This window comes from Lissotriton vulgaris, chromosome 10, assembly GCF_964263255.1.
Source record: "Lissotriton vulgaris chromosome 10, aLisVul1.2, whole genome shotgun sequence".
NCBI lineage: Eukaryota > Metazoa > Chordata > Amphibia > Caudata > Salamandridae > Lissotriton > Lissotriton vulgaris.
Genome location: NC_141698.1, coordinates 64,928,018 through 64,950,329, shown reverse-complemented (window position 1 = coordinate 64,950,329; position 22,312 = coordinate 64,928,018). Strand labels below are relative to the sequence as shown.

The following is a 22,312-nucleotide window of genomic DNA, read 5'->3' as shown; positions in this document are numbered from 1 at the left end:
AGGTGGGGAGATATGTTCCTTTGTGAGGAAGAGTGAAGAAACAACCATGATTTGGGCAACAAATATTGCAACTCTTACAACTGTCTTGTTTCACCTCTTATCTAGTTTTAGTGGATATTATCAGTGGATGCTGGGATATGGTTCGTTTTGGTGGCGTCCCCTTGATGGATGACGAGTACGGTCTTGAGGACCTTTTTTCGGCAGGCGCTGGACATGACCTTTTGCTGGAGAGCTTGAGAAGGCCCCAAGTGGCACCATCTACCTGTGCACATGGCCATTTCTCTTCGGCTACCCACCGTCAGAGATGCTTGGTCGCTATATTCGCTCAGCAGTAGAAGGGCCTGCCATACAATACAAGAGGAATTTAACACCCCTTGCATTTTTCCAAATAATATCTGATTTTCTCTTTCCAATCATGATGAATTACATTTTAAACTGGCCTACACCCTAGTCACACCTCCTAATCATTCCTAAACAGGGCCAAGCTGCAGTGAGGTATGTTCCATCAGTGTCTTACCCCTCAACGAAGCTGAGGTGTCAACAACGTCCTTCATAGCAATCTGGCTAGCACCCACACAGCGGTTTGAGAATCTTTGAATTAAGGAGGCTCACTGTGGTGAGAAAGAGGGAAAGAGATGATTCCAGAAATTCAGCTATGCTGGTTTTGCTCTGTGACAGCACGATATAGATTAATATGCAATCTCAGATGTCCCACACTAGGCATAAATTTGAACATTTAGGAAGATTGTGAGATTTGGTGCTAACTTGGCTGTGGACAGGGCTTAGCAGTCTCTCCCTCCTACAGTATCACAATGAATTACTAACAGATTCACCAAAGAGCATCTTTAGCCAGTTGTTCTTACTGAGCCAAAGAAAGGAAGAAAGCACGGATTCGACAAGCATACTTGATGCAAGCATTGCTACCACTGCTGAGCACTTAGAAAGCGAATTATGACGGAGGAAAAGGTGGCTGTCTATCAATGAAATTGTCAAATAAATCTCTGCAGTTGTTACATGTTCCAGGTTTTGAAGAAGCAACGCACTATTTAGTAAACTGAACCTATTTTATTTTTAAATGTTTAAATCTGGACCTTGTCTTTAGGCCACAAGACCTAAAAAGTGTGTGATTTTCTCTGCCTAGTGTAAGAAGGTACTATCTTAACATTTTCACAAGGAAAGAGTCCTACAAGAGTTTGGTGACTAGCACATTGTTGCAAGCCCTCCACAGTTCTACTAGTATTGACACAATCTTTCGGGTACCCGGTACCTGCTCACAGTGCACAGTGTTTCAAGTTGAACACTCTACTGACACAATGTTGCAAATCTTCTTAAATCAGCTAACACAATGTTTCAGATCCCCCAGAGTTTACTAATACAATCACAATGTTTCAGGTCCAAACCACTGCAGACACAGACACACCATTTCTCCCAGTCTAGTGATGTTTACTCTCCTTGAAGCCAGGCCTCAGGCTTGATATAGCGACAATGCTACACGCTCTACATACAGCCTGCCTGTCCTGACACAGTATGGGTGGTTCATGTACGGTCTAAGCGGAAGGCCTGGGCGGAGTTCCACTACGCAGAAGTCTGCCCAAAAGCTGCAGTGCTACGCGGAGTTCAGCAAGCGGCTGAGTTTGCTAGGTTGCGCCGTTCGTGCTGATTTTCAGAGCGGGGAGTTTGTCCTGTGCTGGAAAATCAGTGTGAACTGCACCATGCGCAAGAGGGCGCTTCTTTTTTCAGCTGCTCAAGTTGATTTTCTACTTGAGCAGCAGCTTCCTCAAAGTGAACGGAAGGTTTCTCAATGCCAGTGGTCGTGACCATCCGCAACCGCTCGTGTTACGGATCTCGCTGAGAGGTGGTCTAGCATTGCATATTCCCCACTCGCCAACTGTGACGAGGGGGCGGAGTGGCTTACCCCTTCTCCAACACCCCCTCGATGTCTGTTCCCCTCTTTCTTATCCCTACAGCAGCCCGAGGTCTGGAACGGGGCAGCGCCTTGGGACTCTTCTAAGAAACGCAACAAGGAAGGGCGCTGTTTCTTTAACTGGACGGAGTTCGAGCCCGACCACGCCCCCTGGTCAGATGGGACGCCGGAACCAAAGGCCGAGTCTTCCGAGAGGGAGGGGTGTTCATCACCCGGAGGAGTCGAGGAGAGGAGAAGGAGACGTAGGAAGCAGACGCGGTGACGAGAGTGAGACGAAAGACGGAGCGAAGGCGGAGGCGAGTTCAGCTGTTTCAGAGCCAGGAGGCCAACGACAAGGCGCTTCGCCCAGCCACACTTCAAGGGAAGTGTGGCTCAGCCAGGTACGGGACCGTATCGTGGGCTGGGCGGGTAGAAGAGGTTTTAAACCTCCGTAGAGCACCCGCCATCGTCAACCCATCACTGAACCCCTTCCCTACTTCACCACCGACACGTCGTAGATACCTGTGTGCACGAGTGCAGCCCTCACACCCTTACCCTAATTCTCTCAGTGAACCAGAGCCCTTTACTGAGTCCGTTTCTCTTATTTTTCATGTAACCGAGACCGGCAAGCAAAACGGACGCGCCTACAGCCCCCAGAAGTCCACGGGAGGGAGGAAAACCAGGCGGAGATCACAGGAAGGAGAGGAGTTCCCCAGCTCGCCGAGTCTCCAAACCTCCACTACCCTATTACAGAAACATCACGCGGCACAAGCGCGTGTTAAAAACAATAAAGCCAGCCTTACCAACACCCACCGAGTTTGTGTTTCCATCGATCCCGCCACACCAACTTAACGTTGGTGAGCGAAGAAAAAAATTATGCACAGTATTTCAGAACTCTGCGTGCTTCGCTGAGTGCGGAAAACTCCACAAACGGAGCAGGGTTCACTGCCCACAGGCCTACTAATTGGTCAAAACTATTCAAGGGAAAGAGGTACTCATGTCTTATATTGAGATTGCCTTGTTTTTGCTAAAAAAATGGCCAGGCCCGCTGAAAGGTACTTTGGAAATGTGCCTTGCATGTACTAATGAGCACAGTAAAGCAAGCCCTGCAGTTGGAACTTGTCTCAGATCACTCGCATTGTACGCTAATTCAGTAGCATTTAAATGTCATGTTAAGTTCATGGAAGATCCAGTCTGATTGATAAAAACATTCCCCTGGCACACCATGCTCAATATGCGCAAATGTCCTCATAAGCTAGTCTTTGGCTCAGTGTCGCTCCCCTGGGGTTGGTGTTGCTATGAGAAACTAGAGGCTATTGAACATGCGGAAAATCCTCAGATACCGAAAATTAATGTTGCAGTTTCTCGCTTTTGTAGATTTATTAATACCATTAAAGATTTAGAAATTAAATGATGGTGCAGCCTATTGTGCTTATTGCTGCACAGGTGTAACTTCTGTAATATTCACTTTACGCTTTTGTTCCCTCACAATAATTACAGGTTGTACAATCATGAAATATTAGTGACATTTTTCTTTTTTTTTATTTCCCTTGCCAGCCTCTGAGAACCTAAAGTGAAGTCTGCAATCATTTTCCAGGTCTAACGATGGTCATAAAAAGCTCCGTAGTTTTTAGCTACAAAACCAGTCGAGTACGCATTAATACGTCTTAGCGAAGGTTCTCTTATGCGGTCAGCCTGTCATTATGTCTTGAAAGAGAACTAAGGCATGGTAAACACTGGCGATTATGTTAGCAAGGAAATAGTGGGTGGGAAACTGGAAAGTATTACTCGATTGGTTGAGTCTTGCTAGAGAAACATGATCATCTACGGTTAATATCCAATAACCTGGTATTTGTTGCCATATAACATTAAATCAGATTTGTTGTATATACACATGAATGAGGCAGGAGAAGTAAGGAGTGAGGAACATAGGGGGAAAGGTAGGAGGCGGAAGCAGGTGAAAGGAAAGAGTGGATGTCAAGAGAAGCAAGAGAAATAAGAGAAGGCTAGACAAAGCAAGTGACAGAAAATAGTGAGGGAGTAAACACGTTTGCGGTAAAGTTGGAGGCAAAGAGGACTGTCTGGGACAAAGAAACAGACATAATCAATCAATCAAGGTATTTGTGTAGCGCGCTACTCCCCCGGAGGGTCTCAAGGCGCTTGGGGGGGGGGGGGGGGGGGGGGGGTCTGCTACTGCTCGAACAGCCAGGTCTTGAGTTGCTTCCTGAAGGAGAGGTGGTCTTGGGTCAGGCGGAGTTGGATGGGGAGGGAGTTCCAAGTCTTGGCTGCCAGGTAGGAGAAGGATCTTCCTCCCATGGTGGCTCTTCGAATGCGTGGAACGGTGGCGAGGGCGTGGCTGGTCGATCGTAGCTGGCTGGTGGGAGTGTAGAAGGTTAGGCGGTTGTTGAGGTACCTGGGGCCCAGGTCGTGGAGGGCCTTGTGTGCGTGGGTGAGGAGTCGGAACGTGATTCTCTTGCTAACGGGGAGCCAGTGCAGGTCTCTCAGGTGTCCGGAGATGTGGCTGTGTCGGGGGATGTCCAGGATGAGTCGTGCGGAGGAGTTCTGGATGCGTTGGAGTCTTTTCTGCAGTTTGGTTGTGGTTCCGGTGTAGAGGGTGTTTCCGTAGTCCAGTCGGCTGGTGACGAGTGCCTGGGCGACCGTCTTCATTGTTTCCGTGGGGATCCATCGGAAGATCTTTCGGAGCATGCGTAGGATGTTGAAACATGATGATGAGACGGCGTTGGCTTGTCTGGTCATCGAAAGGGAGGAGTCCAGGATGAAGCCCAGGTTGCGTGTGTGGTCCTTTGGTTTGGGTGCGCTGCCCAGGGCAGGGGGCCACCAGGAGTCATCCCAGGCAGAGGGTGCAGATCCAAGGATGAGGACCTCCGTCTTGTCCGAGTTCAGTTTCAGGCGGCTGTTCGTCATCCACTCGGCTACGTCTTTCATCCCTTCGTGTAGGTTGGTTCTGGCGGTGGCTGGGTCTTCGGTGAGGGAGAGGATCAGCTGGGTGTCGTCGGCATAGGAGATGATGTTGAGGTTGTGTTGGCATGCGATGGCTGCAAGGGGGCTTATGTAGATGTTGAAGAGGGTGGGGCTGAGTGATGATCCTTGTGGTACACCGCAGATGACTTCGGTGGCCTCTGATCTGAACGGGGGAGGCGGACTCTCTGGGTTCTCCCGGCGAGGAATGAGATGATCCACTCTAGAGCCTTCTCTTGGATTCCGACGTTGCTGAGGCGCTGCACTAGGGTGCGGTGGCAGACAGTATCGAACGCTGCGGAGAGGTCCAGGAGGATGAGGGCCGCTGTTTCCCCGTTGTCGAGCAGGGCTCAGATGTCGTCAGTGGCTGCGATGAGGGCGGTTTCGGTGCTGTGGTTGGCTCGGAAGCCGGACTGCGAGTGGTCGAGGGATACGTTCGTCTCGAGGAAGGCGGCAAGCCGTCTGTTGACTGTCTTCCGATTACTTTGGCAGGAAACGGGAGGAGCGAGATGGGGCAGTAGTTCTTGAGGTCGGTGGGGTCTGCTGATGGCTTCTTCAGGAGGGCGCTGAGTTCGGCATGCTTCCAGCTCTCCGGGAAGGTGGCGGTGTTGATGGAGCAGTTGATAATGTCCCGGAGTTGGGGTGCGATGACAGAGTCGGCCTTGTTGAAGACGTGGTGGGGGCATGAGTCGGTTGGTGATCCGGAGTGGATGGTGTTCATCGTGTGTATTATGTCTTCGGTGCTCACCGGGGTCCAGGCGCGGAGGGTGGTGGTGGGGGGCGTCGGTTCGGTGGTTGAGTGCGTGGTCTGTGCGCCGAAGCTGTTGTGTATATCTGCGATCTTGCTGTGGAAGAACGAGGCGAGTGAGTCGCAGAGGTCTTGTGAGGGAGTGATGTTGTTGTTTCTGGCGCTGGGGTTGGAGAGCTCTTTCACGATGCTGAAGAGTTCCTTGCTGTTGTGTGCGTTGTTGTCTAGTCGTTCCTGAATGCTGTCTTCTTGGTGGTGTGGATCAGCTGGTGGTGTTTGCGGGTTGCGTGCTTGAGGGCGGTCATGTTGTCTGTAGTCTGGTTTTTTCGCCAGGCGTTCTCAGCGGTGCGGCAGTTCTTCTTGGAGTTCTTGAGGTCGTCGTTGAACCAGGAGGCTTTCTTGCTGCTGGGCCTGCTGGAATGGTTTTTCAGAGGTGCGAGGTCATCCGTGCAGTTGGTGAACCACTGTGTGAGGTTGTTGCCTGCTTGGTTGGGGTCCGTTGAGCTGGCGGGAGGGTTCTGGCTCAGTGATGTGTTGAGCTGGTCGGTGGTGATCCTGTTCCAGCTCCTACGGGGAACCTGTCGTGGGTGGTGGCGAGTCGCGGTCCTTCTAAAGGTGAAGTGGACGCAGCTGTGGTCTGTCCAGTGGATTCCGGTGGAGTGGCTGAAGGAGATGTACTTGCTGGAGGAGAAGATTGAGTCAAGCGTGTGTCCGGTGTAGTGGGTGGGGGTGTTCACTAGTTGCTTGAGTCCGAGGCTGGCGAGGTTGTCCAGTAGGGTGGCGGTGTTGTTGTCGTTGTTGTTCTCCAGGTGGAAGTTGAGGTCCCCTAGGAGGATGTAGTCAGCGGAGGGGAGGGCGTGTGGGCTGATGAAGTCTGCGATGTCTTCGCTGAATTGTGTGCAGGGTCCTGGGGGTCTGTAGATGAGGGTGCCTCTGAGTGTGGTCTTGGGGTCGGTGTGTATCTGGAAGTGAGGATGTTCGGCAGCTGTGAGGGTGTCGTCGGAGTAGGTCGTGACGCGGATGGTGTTCTTGTGGACGATGGCGATGCCTCCTCCTGTCAGGTTGACGCGGTCCCTCCGGGTGATCTTGTATCCATCCGGGATGGCGATGGCGATGTCGGGCGCTGAGGAGGCGTTCATCCAGGTTTCTGTGAGGAAGGCGAAGTCTGGAGATGTGGTGTCGAGCAGGTTCCAGAGTTCAACGGCATGTCTGTGGACGGAGCGGGTGTTGAGCAGGATGCACTTCAGGTGGTTGCTGCTGGTGCTCGGCTTGGCGGGTGTGGTGCAGGTCCGGATGCAGGAGAACTTGCAGGATTGGTAGGTGAAGGGTCCGTGGGTGCGTCTTGGGGTAGCTCGGTGGCAGCCGGGGATCCGGCCGGTGGTGAGTGCATTGAGGGTGGCGGCGTCGTAAGTCCGGCGGGTGGGCTGGCATCTGCGGGGGCCAGGGGGTCTGGCGCTGGGCGCGGACCAGGCGCGGACCAGGCGCGGACGGGCGCAGACGGGCTTGACTCTGGCGCTCCTTTGGCGCGCAATCGGCGCACCCGCTGCGCCTACGCATGCGCTCCGCCATAAATGGAGAGTGGGGGGGGGGGCGGGAGGAGGGAGGAGTAGCTGCGAGGCGGGAGCGGGGCGGCGAATGGGGATCGGGTACGAGGAAGGGGGCGGGCCGCAGGGGAGCAGCGGCGGGGGGCGGGAAAAACAGAAACGGCGGAAAAACAGAAACGGCGGCAAGAAGAGCGGAGGTGGCGGCTAGGGGGAAGGCCTGAGGGCGGAGTCCCTTGAGGCAGCGGCGGCAAGGAACAGGATTAGCAGTGGAGACCTAGGACACACGGGGGCCGTGCGGTAGGTGGAGCGAGTAACAAAGTAACAGCAGTAGGAGAGATACTGATAAGCACAAAGTACATATATCACTGGCAAGTGTAATATCATATTTCAAATCACAGCAGAAGGGTCTACTGCCAACATATTTTAGGGTTCTCATTAAGGTGTTTTGCACGGTGATTTCTTGTTAGAGCAAATTTTACATGCTGCAAATTACTGGATATTTTTGTTTCACTGATATTCATTGCAATGTAAAAAGGCTCTGTGTTTCAATTGGAAGTAAAAATATGTATTTTTTTGCATTGTCAACAGCCGCATGATTACTAATATATTTTTGAATAGTCTGCACATGCACAAACTTCCAGTGGCATTTCATGAGTTTTGCACCGTTCATAGGCCCATTTAAACAAATGCAAACTAAATCATCTGTATGGGTGTTGGAGCCATAACCATGCAAAAGAACATAAAAGCAAAAAAGCTAAAGAAATCGGATGACTGGGAAAAATGATTGGACTTGCACTTGAATATGTAAGAACTATGATGGACTACAAGGATAGACATTATTTCATAGTGTGAAAACAATTGTACCCAACAGATGAACGTCAGCTGTATTCATTGTATGGCCAGGTGTTTCATCTGATTTATATATTTAAGGGTCAGTCTAAAATTTGCATTTCAGCGAACTGCTCAATATAGATGAAAGCAAAAATGAGCTCTGGGAAACATATCACCAAACACCAAATGCATAGGCCATGATTAGGAAAATACATGTAAAAATGATTAGTTATAGTAAAATCGAGAAGGCCATGCAAAGCAGCTGTTGGTAGCTCTGTCATCATGCCTAACAATCTAGAATATTTAAATATAGACCAACCATTCTTCACATTGTTACGCAGGACCTTAAAGGTAAAAACCTCACACAACACCAGAACACACAAGAGAAATTACATTTTCTAGAGAATGGCTTTAAACCTCATCATTATCAATGGACAAGTAAATTACACACACCCGCGCACACTGCTTTCCACATCATCCTGAAAAACTCTGAAAAAAGACCAAAACTATGTTTTTCAAAATAAAGTCAAGGACAATTAAGCTAAATTAAAATTTGGCATTAATGATATCTTGGCATCCCACTAAGGGCCTTATTATGATGTCAGGAGGACTTGCGTCCGCTTGACACCGTATCAGTATGGTTCCCCATACCTTATTACGATGCAACCGCACATGGCGCAGTCGGATTCTCCCATTTCCTTATGGGAGCTTGTGCTACGGCCTTAAACGCCCGTATCACAAGCTCCCATAGGGAAATAGGAGAATCTGTTCAACCCTCAGGGTGCCTGTCACATGGTGCAGGGATCAAAAGGGGGGCACCATAGGTGCCCCCTCAGCCCCCAACCGAAGGCCACTGGGTGAAGGGGTCCTGATAGGGGCCCCTATTGTCACTTTCAAACAGACTTTCCATGTCAAAAAGTCTGACATGGAAATCCTGTTGGAAACTGAGATCGTAATCCCGATGGTGGAAACGCCATCCACTGGGATTACATGTCGGTCGGCGAGTGGCCGACTGGCTCCTTGAGCCCGTCGGAATCCAGCCAGAATGACCGCCCAGTTTCACTTTTGACCACCTGCATCGTAATGCGGCGGTCAAAACTGAAACCGCGATGAGGGTCAGAGGCTGTCCGACTCGCATCGAAATAGGGCCTCAAGTGGTCTAGGATCTGTAAGCAGGATGTTAAATCTCAAAAGGAAGACAGTGCCAGGAAAGCTAAGAGGTATGGTGTTTAATGACCATCCGCAGCGCTATTGGATATGCCAATGTTTTTATACTCGCAGCTGCCATGTACGAATTGGCTTTCCCACTGAAGGAAACATCATAAATAGGCCCCAATTGTTCCTTTCAGCGAGGTCTCAGTGTGTGAAAATGGACGCCTTCAGATCTTCAACCCTTCCATTCCTGAAGCCTCAATCCTTTCCCCATTACCTGTTCACTCCATCGATAAAACACCTACGCATGACGAGTCAAGACAGGAAGATAGCCATACATCATTATGTTGATGACACTGCGCTATGCTGCAGATTTCCCACCCTCAGTGTAAAAACCCTAAAATACTTTGTGAAGAAGTTAACAAAATGGATGAGAACAATAATCTGGAAATTAAACCTATCTAAAGCTAAATTCCTACTCCTTTATTCCAATCACTTTCCAGCATCAGTGCAAAAATCACTTGCCTTGCCCTCTAGGAATATCTCCCTTCTGTTCCCCGTGCCTCATATCTATCTTTTATTATCAATTTTAAGCTAAATATAAATGAAGCGTTTGCTAAACTCATGAAGAATGAATCATTTTAATTCCATCTCCTGAGGATATTTAATGCCACCAATTCTGCCATTCTCAAATGTTATCAGAAGCAAGGCACTACTATCACACATTCCCAAACACACATCACCTCTCAAAGACACCCCTCATGCTTCAGCGCAACTGGTGAAAGATGCAACAAAATCAGACCACATCACTGCTTTTCTGGAAGGGTTCTTTCCTGGATATAAAAAATAACCTTAAACTGACATATTTATTAACACACAAATCTCTCGGCAGACTGTGTTTTGAGGTCTAAACAGATAAGACATTCAATTCTGTGAGAATTCTTTATACCTAAAAAGATTTATTTTCCTTTTCCTGATTAGCAAACTGGCCAATACAGATTTCGTGACATCATGGTCACTTCATCAGGGTCTCTGCAATTACGGCATGATAACCAACCTTTGCTCAGAGTGACCGGTTACAATATGAGCAATAATTCTCACCCAGTTGTCAGACTTTAAGAGCCTCTGTATCCCCTTCTTACACAAACCTCTTCACTCTTTACCAACTTTCTAAAGGACAAAAACTGCACACCCCAGGTTAAAAAAGAAATGCAAGAAACAAACCTGCCTGATAATAGAAATATTAATATACCTGTAAGCCTTTAACAACTGGTATAGTCCGAGGCAGAAGAGCTACATTGGTCTTAAAACATTCTGTCGACTGAGGGGAGAATGATCAAAATTAAAAAGGGAGAAACAGAAAGAGAAACATTGGAATGTTGGAGCAGAAGACCTATACCAGCCATGATGAGCTGAGCCACCGCACTGTCTCCAGTCGAGCTTCCAGCATTGTAATGTTCTAATATAGCCTTATAGCCAGCTGCCGAAGGCTATTCTGGTCGTTAAAAGCCCTTAACCCAAGTTAACAAGGGAGAAGAATTTTAACAACCCGTATAGCCAGAGGCAGAAGGGCTATGAGGTTATTAGAACATTCCAACGACTAAGGGCACAACGTACTAAATTTAAAAGGGAGAAACATGAAGACAAACATTGAATGAGCTCCTGGCTTATATCAGCCATTTTAGATAGTCCAACAACAAGGGCCATTCAAAGAGAATTCATGGCCATTTACTACCGTCCCTCAACTACGAGCAACAGGCATTTCCAGGGAAGTTTGCGCAGGACTTGGAAAAAAATACACTGTACAGTTTACAAAAATATATTTTGTTTACCAGACTGTAATCGAAACACCTTGATTCGTCTGGAATTCGATTTCAACCAATAATAATTAGAAGAGCTGGCTACTCCGGAGAACCCCATGAAGGCTGTCATAAAATTAATTTTCCTACAACCTAACAACCGTTGCTCCGCCTGTCTAGCTTCAGCCAAAGATCTTCTGCAACTTGTCATAGAGAACTTGGACCCTAGCTTAATCGACTACGCCACCATCAAAATAACAATACAAAAGCATTTCTGATGATGCTCTTGACGTTTGGACATGGAATCCATGGCAGACTTTCATGAGACCCAAAGTCTCCCCCACATACTGCTCAGCAACAACCTAATCTCACGCAGCCCGTGGGGAGACACGCCTTACATTGGATCCTAGCAGCCAAACTACACCCGCTCCCCCTAAAAGAATTATATCCAACTGGGAAAGCACAGCTGGGCATTACAGAGTGTCGCCTCTGCAAATACAAAAGAGAGTCCCTGGCCCACATCTTACTTTGCTTCCCTGCTCTGCGGCTAGTTCGCAGAATCCATCTTAGACCTATTCTTTCCCAACTGGAGACCCGTACAGCACAGGAGGCAGTCCAGCAGCTTTACACTCTGGACATTGGGAAGCATATGGCCAACTTTGGGAAATTTGTTCAACATACCCGTATAATATTGAAGGACAAGTCCCCACAGGTTGAGTGGGGTGAACAGTCCGGCGGCCCCTAAATGTCAGGGTCATTGTCTCAGATGTCTGGCCATCACTGAACTACTGACTCGCTTAACTTAAAATACAGTCGCTAAGTTGCCCGTTTTAATACAAGAAGGAAACATTTTAACAATATCCTGCACCTATATTTATTCTTCGACCCCCAAAAGTTTTTAACATTGTATTATGTAATGGTTTTTATTAACCACAGAAATAAAGAATTCATTCATTCATTCATTATATTAGCCATTATAAGCCCGGAACAACTCCACTGACTTCAATAGAACTCTCAACATTCCAATGTTCTAATATTGAATAAAAGTAAGAAACTGAGCCAAGCCTCTTTCAGAACAGCCTGCAAATGGTAAAATCAGACCCAAAAGCCCAGCCCAAAGATGGTGGAATAAGATCCCAGAAGACAAGCCCGCAGATGGAGATATGAGGTCCCAAAAGCTCTAGGCACAGATGGTGGAATGAGATCTAAGAACACAAAAAGGCTCAACTCAGTCAATAGCAGAGAAAATATTTTCAGGTAACATATCCTGCCTTAACTGCTATTTATACCTATTCTTATGTTTAGCCATCAGTAAAGCTCTCTGCTGTTTTTATGGCAAAAAAATGGTGTAAATAAATAAATAAGCTACCCAGGCTCTGAAAGTGCAGACGGCAGCTGGCATCAAAGATGGTGTTTAACAACCGTAATGCACAGGGTGTAGAGTGCTATTTTCTTTCCGCCACGCTGAGGCCATTGTTGGCACAGTAAAGGGGCTCTTTAATCTGGCTCTTGCATTTGCTTTTACAGACAGAGCAGAAGCATTTAGAGGCAGGCGCTGCCTCAGTTCAGCTGGAAGAGAGCCTTTCAATGAAGCGTCTCATGTGGAAAACATGATGCCACAGCGGTAGAGCCCCTGGGGTGGTACCTTTGAGGTTGGCCTAGCAGGGGAGGTTGAGGGAGATGGCTAGGACGGAGGCTTGAGAAGCAAGCGAGTGATGCATCAGATGAGAGGGAGGAGGCAGAACATAAAACACCCACCACCCCCGGGGAACTCTTGCACTGAGGTGAGTGGTTTAGAGAGGGGACAGAGAGAACAGGGACTCGGAGAGGAGGCTGAACAGTGAATCGGCCCCTACCCTGGCGGCCCACCGGGGAAATGCCCGGTGCCCGCTACGGCCAATCCGGCCCAGACAGTGGGAGAAGAGAACAGAGCTCTTCTGAGAGAGCACTAGATGAGTGGGTGTAGTCTATATTGCTGGAACAAGGGATAATCTATGTAGACATGTGCCAACGGGCATGGGCAGGACAGTGTGGAAACAACTTTAGTGCTAACTGTTTTTTGTGGCTACGTCGGGCCAATGATAGTGGTTTATTGTTTGAAGGATTTAATGACTACTAGAGAGGTGGCTTGGGCGACTATAGACAAGGGTTTCTTCTAGGAACTGTAACAGATCAAAGCAGACTGCTGTTTTTGATACCGTTTGGAAAATGTTCCTCTTGGTGCCTCAGAGAGTACTGGTGAGTGAACATGCATCTGGGCTCTGGGAGCTGAGGTAGGGTTTCTATCAGACACGGTAAAACAGCACAGCCTTAAATTGCAACCAAGTGGTGTCCTGAAAGGACAGCAAAAACCTGAATATTTAATTTTCCTATGTATGGGAAGCCATCTGGATTATTTTGCCTAGAGCTCAACCAGTCATCGCACTATTCCTGCTTCGTAGTCGTTCCTTCGAGCATTGTGGGAATTGAATTAGCAGCAATCAGTTCACTTGTTATGCATAGCATGTGTGCAGCTACAGCGCATGGAATGTTTTGAAAAGGTAAGACTCAAAATCTACCAGTCCTCTGTTGGCCGGGAGGCAGGATGGGCTGCTTCCCCCTCTAGCTTTGCTGATGATTAGAAGTAATGCACAAGCGATGTGCTGGATACCCATTGCATAATGACTGTGCTGAGTTTTACCAACTCTCTGTATGGAAAACCCCAGCCCTAAAAGAGGATTTAAGCCAATCACAAGTACAAAGAAACAGACTTACATCCAACAGCAGCCGCACCACCTCCGTCTTCCCGCAAAGGGACGCCTCATGCAGGGCAGTGCCCGACTTGGTCTGCCGGTTGATGTCGATGCCAGCTTGAAGCAGGAGCCTGACAGAAGGATTTCACCCAAAGGGAAACAAAAGAAAAAAAACGATAAGACTACCTTTCAAACACCTTTTTACACTGGTCCAGCCAGCAGCATTCTTGTTGCTTTGCAACCTGACAAAGTCTTTACATTTGGAAAGACTTGGCTAGGATATGAACCTCTTGTCTACAATCAATTCAGAATGTATAGTGTTGATGTTACACTGGGTTGCAAAGTATCATTCCAACATCGACAATTTCGATTTGTAACGTTTTCTGCAGACTGACTGAGACCTGTAATAATTGCAAGGAAAGGCACGGAGGTTTATTGTTCAATAATTTATTTGGCTAAAAAAAACATTTTTAGTGCATTTCTTTTATTTGCTAATACAATATTTCAATTCAATTCAATTCAATTGCTTTATTCGATTTTCACCAAGTAATAAAAAATCATAAAAGCAGTTCATACAAGCAAAAATCACATTGCAAATACATATAATAAATAGTTATAAAAACAGTATTAAATCAAGTTTAGGTGATTAATCGATAATTAATAAATTCATGATAGGTTCCTTAGTTTTACAACACTTTTTAAAAACATTGACATGGAACTAATGCAAAGAGGGTTTCCTAATTGTTGGAGATTTAAATAAGCCGGCCTACATTGCCTCCAAGCCCCATCTCTTAGATAGGGTTTCAACCATCTCACGCGCTCTTTTTTATACAGTTTACAAAAAAGTACAAGATGGAAGGTCGACTGGGTGGATAAATTGTCACATGGGCATAGGGCCAAAGTTCTTTTCCAGTCGTTTTTATCCGGATATGAGACCAGTCGGTGAAAAATATTAAACCTGAATCTAGTCAGGACAAAGCGCTCAAAACCCAAAGTGATGAGAGATAAGTACGGTTGCATTTTGTATGTAGTCAGCAGCGGCTGATGATCGAGCACAGTTCTTTTGCTGACTTCGTTCCCAAGCCTTAAGGTATTAAAATGTTCCATACATAGGTTTTTTAAGGCTTTCTTAGGGATTTTCCCAATTAATTCAGGTTTATGATACCATTCTGGCCTTTCCATGTCCGTCAGGGCTTTCCTCACATACTCAAGCCATTTAATTCTTTTAACATTAGCTAGTGACTTGACATCAATGATTATTTCTCGGTTTAGTCCCAGTTCTTGCGACGCCCAAATTCTCCTCCATAGGAGAATTGGCTGGGTTTTAATCAAATCTGTCAGATAATCCATACCTAGTTCTGCATGGGAATTATAATTTGACGTGCTTTTTGGGAGAGACAGAAGATATCGAAAAAAATTATTTTCAATAATCTGAAGCATCGTCACATCATGGTACCCCCATATCCCTGCCCCATACAGGGCAATACTTCTGCATTTGGCGACATATATATTGAGCATTATGCCAGGTTGTTTTCTGCCCAGTTTGCTAGCAAAATGTTTTATAGCCGCAACTGAACGTTTAAATGCTAGCGCTCTATTTTTTACCTCGGGACCCCAACCCCCTGTTGCCTCAATAGTAACTCCTAAATATGGAAATGTTTTTGTGGCTTGCAGTAGGGTGCCTGCCGCTTTCAGTTGTTTACATCTGGCTCCACCTTTGCCAGATGCCATCACAAAGGACTTTTTTGCGTTCAATTTGAGGCCCCTCTCTTCCATGTATGTTATGTATCTATTCAACACTTTTTGTGCGCCAACCTTTGTTCTTGCCATCAACACAGCGTCATCCGCATACAAAAGGGAGCTGATCTGCGTGTTCCCGGCCTTAGGAGAGTCTATATTGCTGGCACCCAGTTCCTTCTCCAAGCTGTTAGTGTATAAAGAAAAAAGAAATGGGGCCAGCACACATCCCTGCCTCACCCCCTTCTGTATGCGAAAAGACCCTGTGCATTCCCCTCCCAAACCGTATCTAACTCTGGCAGAGGCATTCAAGTATAGTTGTCTTAGAAAGAGGACTATCGAAGAATCCACTTTCATCTCCTCTAATGTGGACCAAAGTTTATCGTGTATAACACAATCAAACGCCGACGAAAGGTCGACGAAGATTGCGTAAAAACACCCCTCTTTTGCGCTGGTATATTTCCCTTGCAAAAGAACAAAATTTAGCACTTGTTCCACAGTACCCATCCCTAGCCGGAATCCATATTGTACTGGGGTCAAGATATTCTGTTCTTCTGCCCAGTCCTGGAGCCTAGTCAAGACTACTCTACCTGCTATTTTTACTAGCGAGTCTAAAAGTGATATCGGTCTATAATTTGATGGGCTTTCCCTATCCCCCTTTTTGTATATTGGGATAATCAGTGATTCTGCCCAGGTTTTAATGAAGCCTATATCACAACAAGCCCCCATTACTCGTAAGCAGATAGGTGCCCAAAGATCTATGTTCATTTTGTAGAGATCACTTGGGATCCCATCTGGGCCCGGGGCTTTGTTATTCTGAGAGGACTTAATAGCTACCTTGACCTCCTCAAGTTCGAACTCTAGTGGGATCCGGTGATGTTTACTCAGTAGTTGTTGCTCTGTCAGAGTATTACAGTACAGTTTAGAGAAAAACTCCACCCAGGCGTTTCCATCAATAGTGATTTCTATTTTCGCTGTCACCTTGTTGTTCGTGAATGGTGAATTGACTACCTGCCAAAATAACTTGGGGTCTCTGCTTTCCGCTGCCACCAGTAAGTCTTGCCAAGCCTTTTCCTTAATTGCTTTCTTTCTTTGGTCTCTTGCTACTTTATATGCTTTTCTTAATGCTCGAATCGTCTCAAGATCCCTTACTGGATCTTTTAGGGCCTTTTTTAGCACATTGTGTGCCTTGGTGCATTGGGTGTCAAACCAGCCCTTGGGGGTGTTGTTCTTTTTTGGACACTTCCTGGTCAGAACACTCTTTATGGTCTCCGTGATGTTATAAAAGGCCTCCAGTATTTCTCCACTTGTGGGATTGTCCTCTAAACAAACAAGTAGTGAAGGGAGAGCATCATGCACGATTCTTTGTAAAGTTTTTTCAGGATCGGCCATGCTCCATTTTAAAGCAATGCCGTTTTGGCGTGCTACCGCTAAATTTTGGGTCCATGATAAAGTCTCAGTTAGTGAGGTTGTTTTAACACCCGGTATATTAAGGACAATCTTTAATGGTAGGTGGTCGCTCAGGCCCATAGCAAGAGTTTCAAAGCTCGTAACCCTACTACCAAACCTATTCGGGAGAATTATAAAGTCAATAATTGATTGTAGTCCTCTTGCCATGAAGGTGGGGGTAAATTCGACCTTGGGGTGGCATAACCTATTTGCAAACCCTAGGTCAAACTTGGCCATGATATCATTTAAGATTTCCCCTTTAGTATGGTGTACAAAGTGATTGCTATCCCCGTGTTCCCCCACCCCATATTCCTCAAATCCACATGTGTCGCTAGAACATATGTTCACGTTAAAATCGCCAACCCAAATCCAGATTAATTCCTTTCCTTTTAAGGGTTTTACCTCCCTCATTTCTTTGGAGACTTTCAATAGTTCTTCCTTAAAATGTGCGTTCTCAATGTTATTATAAAAATTGACAACTATCAGCACATTTCTACTGTTTAAATTAATCGTGACCAATTGAAAGTAGGGTGTCGTAGATCTACCTACACTGGTACTGGTGTTAAAACGATTGGACACATAGACACATAGACCCCCTTTATTCCTGCCATGATTGGAAGTGACTGCGGGCACATGGAAGGTTTTAAAACCATCCATGTGCACCTCCTTTAAAGCCCATGTCTCCTGGACACAGAGTATGTCCACATTAGTAACAAACTCAACCCAAAGAGTTTCTGTCACTTTGTTGGCAATCCCACACACATTCCATGTTACTACGCTTATAAGCTGTTCTGTTGGTCTAATTAACGGTTTCCCTACAGCATTCTTCCTTATTGCCCTCCCTTTTATAATTTCATCGCCCTTATCCTTTATCCTATTTATCTTTTTAATTTTATTCTTTATCCCTATTTCATAGACTGGGGTCGTATTTCTCTTACTTCCTACTCTTTGGTCAGATGAGAGGCTCTTATACATACTTTCCTTTCCCCTCACCTGGTTATATTTTGGCTTATTTTTTGGTATATCGAGTCAATCGTTTAGGTCTAGACCCGAGAGTGGTTCATAGAGATTATGGAGTGGAATATTCCAAAAAGGATTTGGGTTTATATGATGATAGTTGTTATGTAGGCCATGATCAAATCTATTGGGATAATGCGGCACGGAGATAGGTGGCAGATCATTGTAACTGAGCCTACTTAGGCTGTGGTCAAATCTATTAGAATAATGCGGCAAGATGCCCGGTGGCTGCTCATGGTACCTATGCCTAACTAGGCTGGGTTGTTGTCTATAGTTAGCTGATACACGTGAATTGCGGTGACCCCACTTTGAGGGATGTATACGGGGCCTCATCAAACCTTCGGGATAAAAATAACTCAGGTTTCGAGTGGTTACAGTCCCCTCCTGCCTTCCCGAAAACCAGTCCGAGATATGGTTAACCACCCTATAGTCCCTGAAGTTTATGATGATCACATCGCCATCTATATCTTTTGGTCTTACTCCCACCCAGTCGCAACGTCTAACAGATACTATCTCCCCATTTAGGTGTGGTGGAAGAGGTCTGTTAGCCCGAAGCCAATGATTTACTTTATTTTTAAGGCTTGTGTCTGGCTCTATACTGCCCTCTGGTATCTTGGGGACCCCAGTTAATATGATGACATAGTTTAGTGACTCCGGGGGTAGATTTGCATTTCTTTTCTGATTTGTTGTGTACTGGTTTTGTGGCGGGTTATTTATTTTCCTCGCCTCTACTGTTGGTGGCACCTTTTTAGTCATGATTTTAGTTTGTCCCTCCTGGGGTACCTGAATTCCCTTTGGTGTTACCTTATTGTCCTTATAGGTAGGGGTATTTTTTGGCTGATCATTAGTATGAATCAAGGTGTTCTGTGGGGGGTGTGTATCTACTTGGCCATTATCAATCCCTTTACAATATTTCCCTTTCATGGTCTGTGACTGGATTTACATATTATTCTAACTCCGGTACAGGGAGGTTTTGAGGCAGGTTAACACTCACGGCTATATACCTTTGGTCTATTTTCTAAACAGTTTTTGAAAATTCTGGGGCGAAATTGTTATTATAGATGCTATAAAAGGTGAAATAATTGCATAAAAAATTATGACTGCTTGTAAATCTGTACAAAAGGGGGTGGTCATGGACGGAGCATTAGAACCAATCAAACACTCACACCCGGTCAAAAGATCTGGGTTTGATCCATCACCGTTCTTTAGCCCACTCCGCCACCCCAGTTCAGACATGGCTATATGCAAATCAGTCTGACCCTGTGCCTCATGGGAACAGTCCAGCCCGAACTGCCAAGCCATGCCTTCCCTGGACCGGAAACAAGCTTCCGAGGACCGGTTTCTGGCATTCCAGCCTTCTTCAGCCCGGCTTGCTTGAATCCAGTGGCAAAGTGAGAAAGGGACTCACGTCTGAGCATACCCTGCCACACTTATGGGGGCCAAAGCGGTAAAAAAGGGGGTGGGGGTGGTGATGGACGGAGCATTAGAACCAATCAAACACTCACACCCAGTCAAAAGATCTGGGTTTGATCCATCACCGTTCTTTAGCCCACTCTGCCACCCCAGTTCAGACATGGCTATATGCAAATCAGGCTGACCCTGTGCCTCATGGGAACAGTCCAGCCCGAACTGCCAAACCATGCCTTCCCTGGACCGGAAACAATTGCTATTATAGATGCTATAAAAGGTGAAATAATTGCATAAAAAATTATGACTGCTTGTAAATCTGGCACAATTACTATTGAATTTCGCACATTCTTGATCTTGTGGCTCTTTGTTTTGTAAAAGTGTACGTACCATGGGGGGATTCTGTTATATTCCATGTAGGTACCCTATATAGGTGCCGGTAACACTGCAACCTTTCCCCTATATCCTTCCCTACATTTCACACATAACGGTTCATAGGGACTGACCTTTTACCTAGATACGACACTGCATTCAGAACACAGGTTTTTCCCTGGTTCAATACTCATACATTATGCATGAGGCTTCTTGGAAGCACAGCAGGACTCACATCTCCTGTGTAATATCTATGTTAAAGTTCGAGCCCAACGTCATCCTTTAGGCCGACATAGTAACACAGCAAGCTAGGACCCCTGGGGAGACCTGTGGGTATATATACATCATGTCTTGCTTAGATAGAAAGAGGAGTCTGTTACTTCCCGACTGACACACTGACCAAAGAGGCTGAGGTTCCTGCATGCAGAGATGCTCCAGCTAGCAGTGGTCTAACATCCCTAGCGGGGTGTCCAACTCAAGACTAGGATGGGGTCCCATATTCTATCCTTTCTCAGGTAATTGGGTTGACTAGACCATAGGGGGATTCTTGGCATAACACCTACACAGATCCTAAGTACATTTGGGTACATCTTGTTAGGGAGGCATCGTAGAAGTACGCACTTTCTTATCTTGTGTTTTATGTACTTGTATATATATTCATGATTACTGCAAAATGTTAGAACTGTACAATCCCTTTACTTTCGTAGTACTGCTATCATATATCTCTGCTATTGTCTGATGATTGTAACAGCAAATCTATTCTACACTAGAATAGAAACTGTTCCATTAATCCTTATTGAAATGCCCAGACTGTTTATTCTGTGTATCTCTGAGTACAAACTAAGTGAGCACGAGTGACTGAGCGAAAAGTAGTATATTGTTGACACAATTCTGAGTGTTAAGGGTTGTCATGTTCTGAGATTGCCAGAAACTATTCTCTCCCCGATAAGAGGAGATTCTAGTGGCACTGTGAGCTAGCTAATGCAAATAGGCTAACATATCCGGTGGGGGTGCTCGGAATCAGGCGTAAAGAGGAGGAAGGTACCACTATGGATTACACAGGGATGGGGTATGTATGTAAACCAAACAAGACTTAAAACCCTGTAGTGTAGTGTCTAGAGAAAGGGGGAACCCCTTATTAAACACAACTGCTATTCTCGTATTTACTTTTGAGATAATGTAAACTTTCCTAACATTATCTACCATTACACAACATTTGTTTTACCACTATATTTAGTATCACAGTACAGATTCTCAAAAAATAATTCCTTTTACGGTTGCAAGTGTGTAAAATAAATTCATTTATTCAATAAAACCACAAAATATATTCATATCCTTATTAATAGTCCTCCCTATTGGGTTACAATCTAATCATGTGGATATACCAACCATACAAAACAAGTTAAAAACAACAGTCGACGCAGCATTTCGGCGTTAGACCAATATGTTCACCTTCATCAGGATGGAAATTTTTTCTTTAAAATCTTAAAACTTTAGTTGGATTATGGTTAATTAATTACATAATCTTCAGAGGTTCAAGTATTTCACCACTGTATCTGCCTCTTTAATTTGGCCCTTTTGCGATAATCCTGTTATTATGCCCGTTGGAGCCACCGTCTCATTTTATTGGGTGCGTGGGAGGATTAAAAGCTCACTTGTTATGAGCAGTTTCCTTTCATGTGGAGAAACAGCCATGCACTTTTTCTTTTTTTAATGATAATAAAAACCACAGCTTATACAATTCCTTTTGTGGTCCGTGCATAGACATATGCACTGAATATGGGTCTGTATGGTGAACATCGGCCTCCCTGCTCCAACGGGTTACCAGGGAACATTCCGAAAACATTTTTGAGAAACTGTACAGTGATACTAAATATAGGGGTAAAACAAATGTTGTGTATGGGTAGAAAATGTTAGGAAAGTTGACATTATCTCAAGAGTAAATACGAGAATAGCAGTTGTGTTTAATAAGGAGTTCCCCCTTTCTGTAGAGACTACACTACAGGGTTTTAAATCTTGTTTGGTGCTCGGAATCAGTCTGCCACCAAGACCAGCAGCAGCTTTTTTGCCACAACCTGTTGCGATCGCCTGTGCCGAGAAAATCTTACTGGGTGTCCTCCGAGCACCCGAAAATCACTCTAGGGGATGCCAATTTTTGCTTAGCAACTTACTGTTGGCGAGCCCCACACAAGAAATTTGAGGAAACAGAAGATCAAGTGGAAAAATCCAAAACAGTAAGTAACTTATTCACTGGACAGGAAATACAGGAAATCTGTTGTGCAACTGAGGCTGGGAGAAAATTTGCAAAATAACATCAAATGAGTCGTCGACTGTTGAACGGGCATCTGGGTAATTTCTGGGGCTACAGGTCTGTTTTTGGAAAAAACACTAAATGATAAATCAATTTTAGGCGTAATCTGGTCAAAAAAATCTGTCATAGGTTTTTCTCACAACGGCCAGTTAGTCTTGAATCCCCTGAGCGCATTGGCCCATACAATACCTATTTTATTGTAGGTTTGATTTTTTTCCCAGCATTCTCTACACATATTCCTTTTACCCATCAGGATAGATTTTATTTAATTTTTACTAAATTGCAGGATACTTTAAGGTTCTGCGGGATTCAAGGTTTCTTCTAGTTCGTG

General features: G+C 45.7%; 1 protein-coding gene across 2 annotated transcripts in view; it reads right to left on the bottom strand.

The window, feature by feature from the left end:
- The window catches only part of CASKIN1 (CASK interacting protein 1), a 662,583-nt gene that overhangs the window by 202,697 nt on the left and 437,574 nt on the right, over positions 1-22,312 (bottom strand). For both annotated transcript variants that reach the window (XM_086940483.1, XM_086940482.1), the window contains exon 7: positions 13,711-13,819. In XM_086940483.1, coding sequence (XP_086796609.1) covers positions 13,711-13,819 — 109 coding nt within the window. The remainder of the gene's footprint in view (positions 1-13,710; positions 13,820-22,312) is intronic.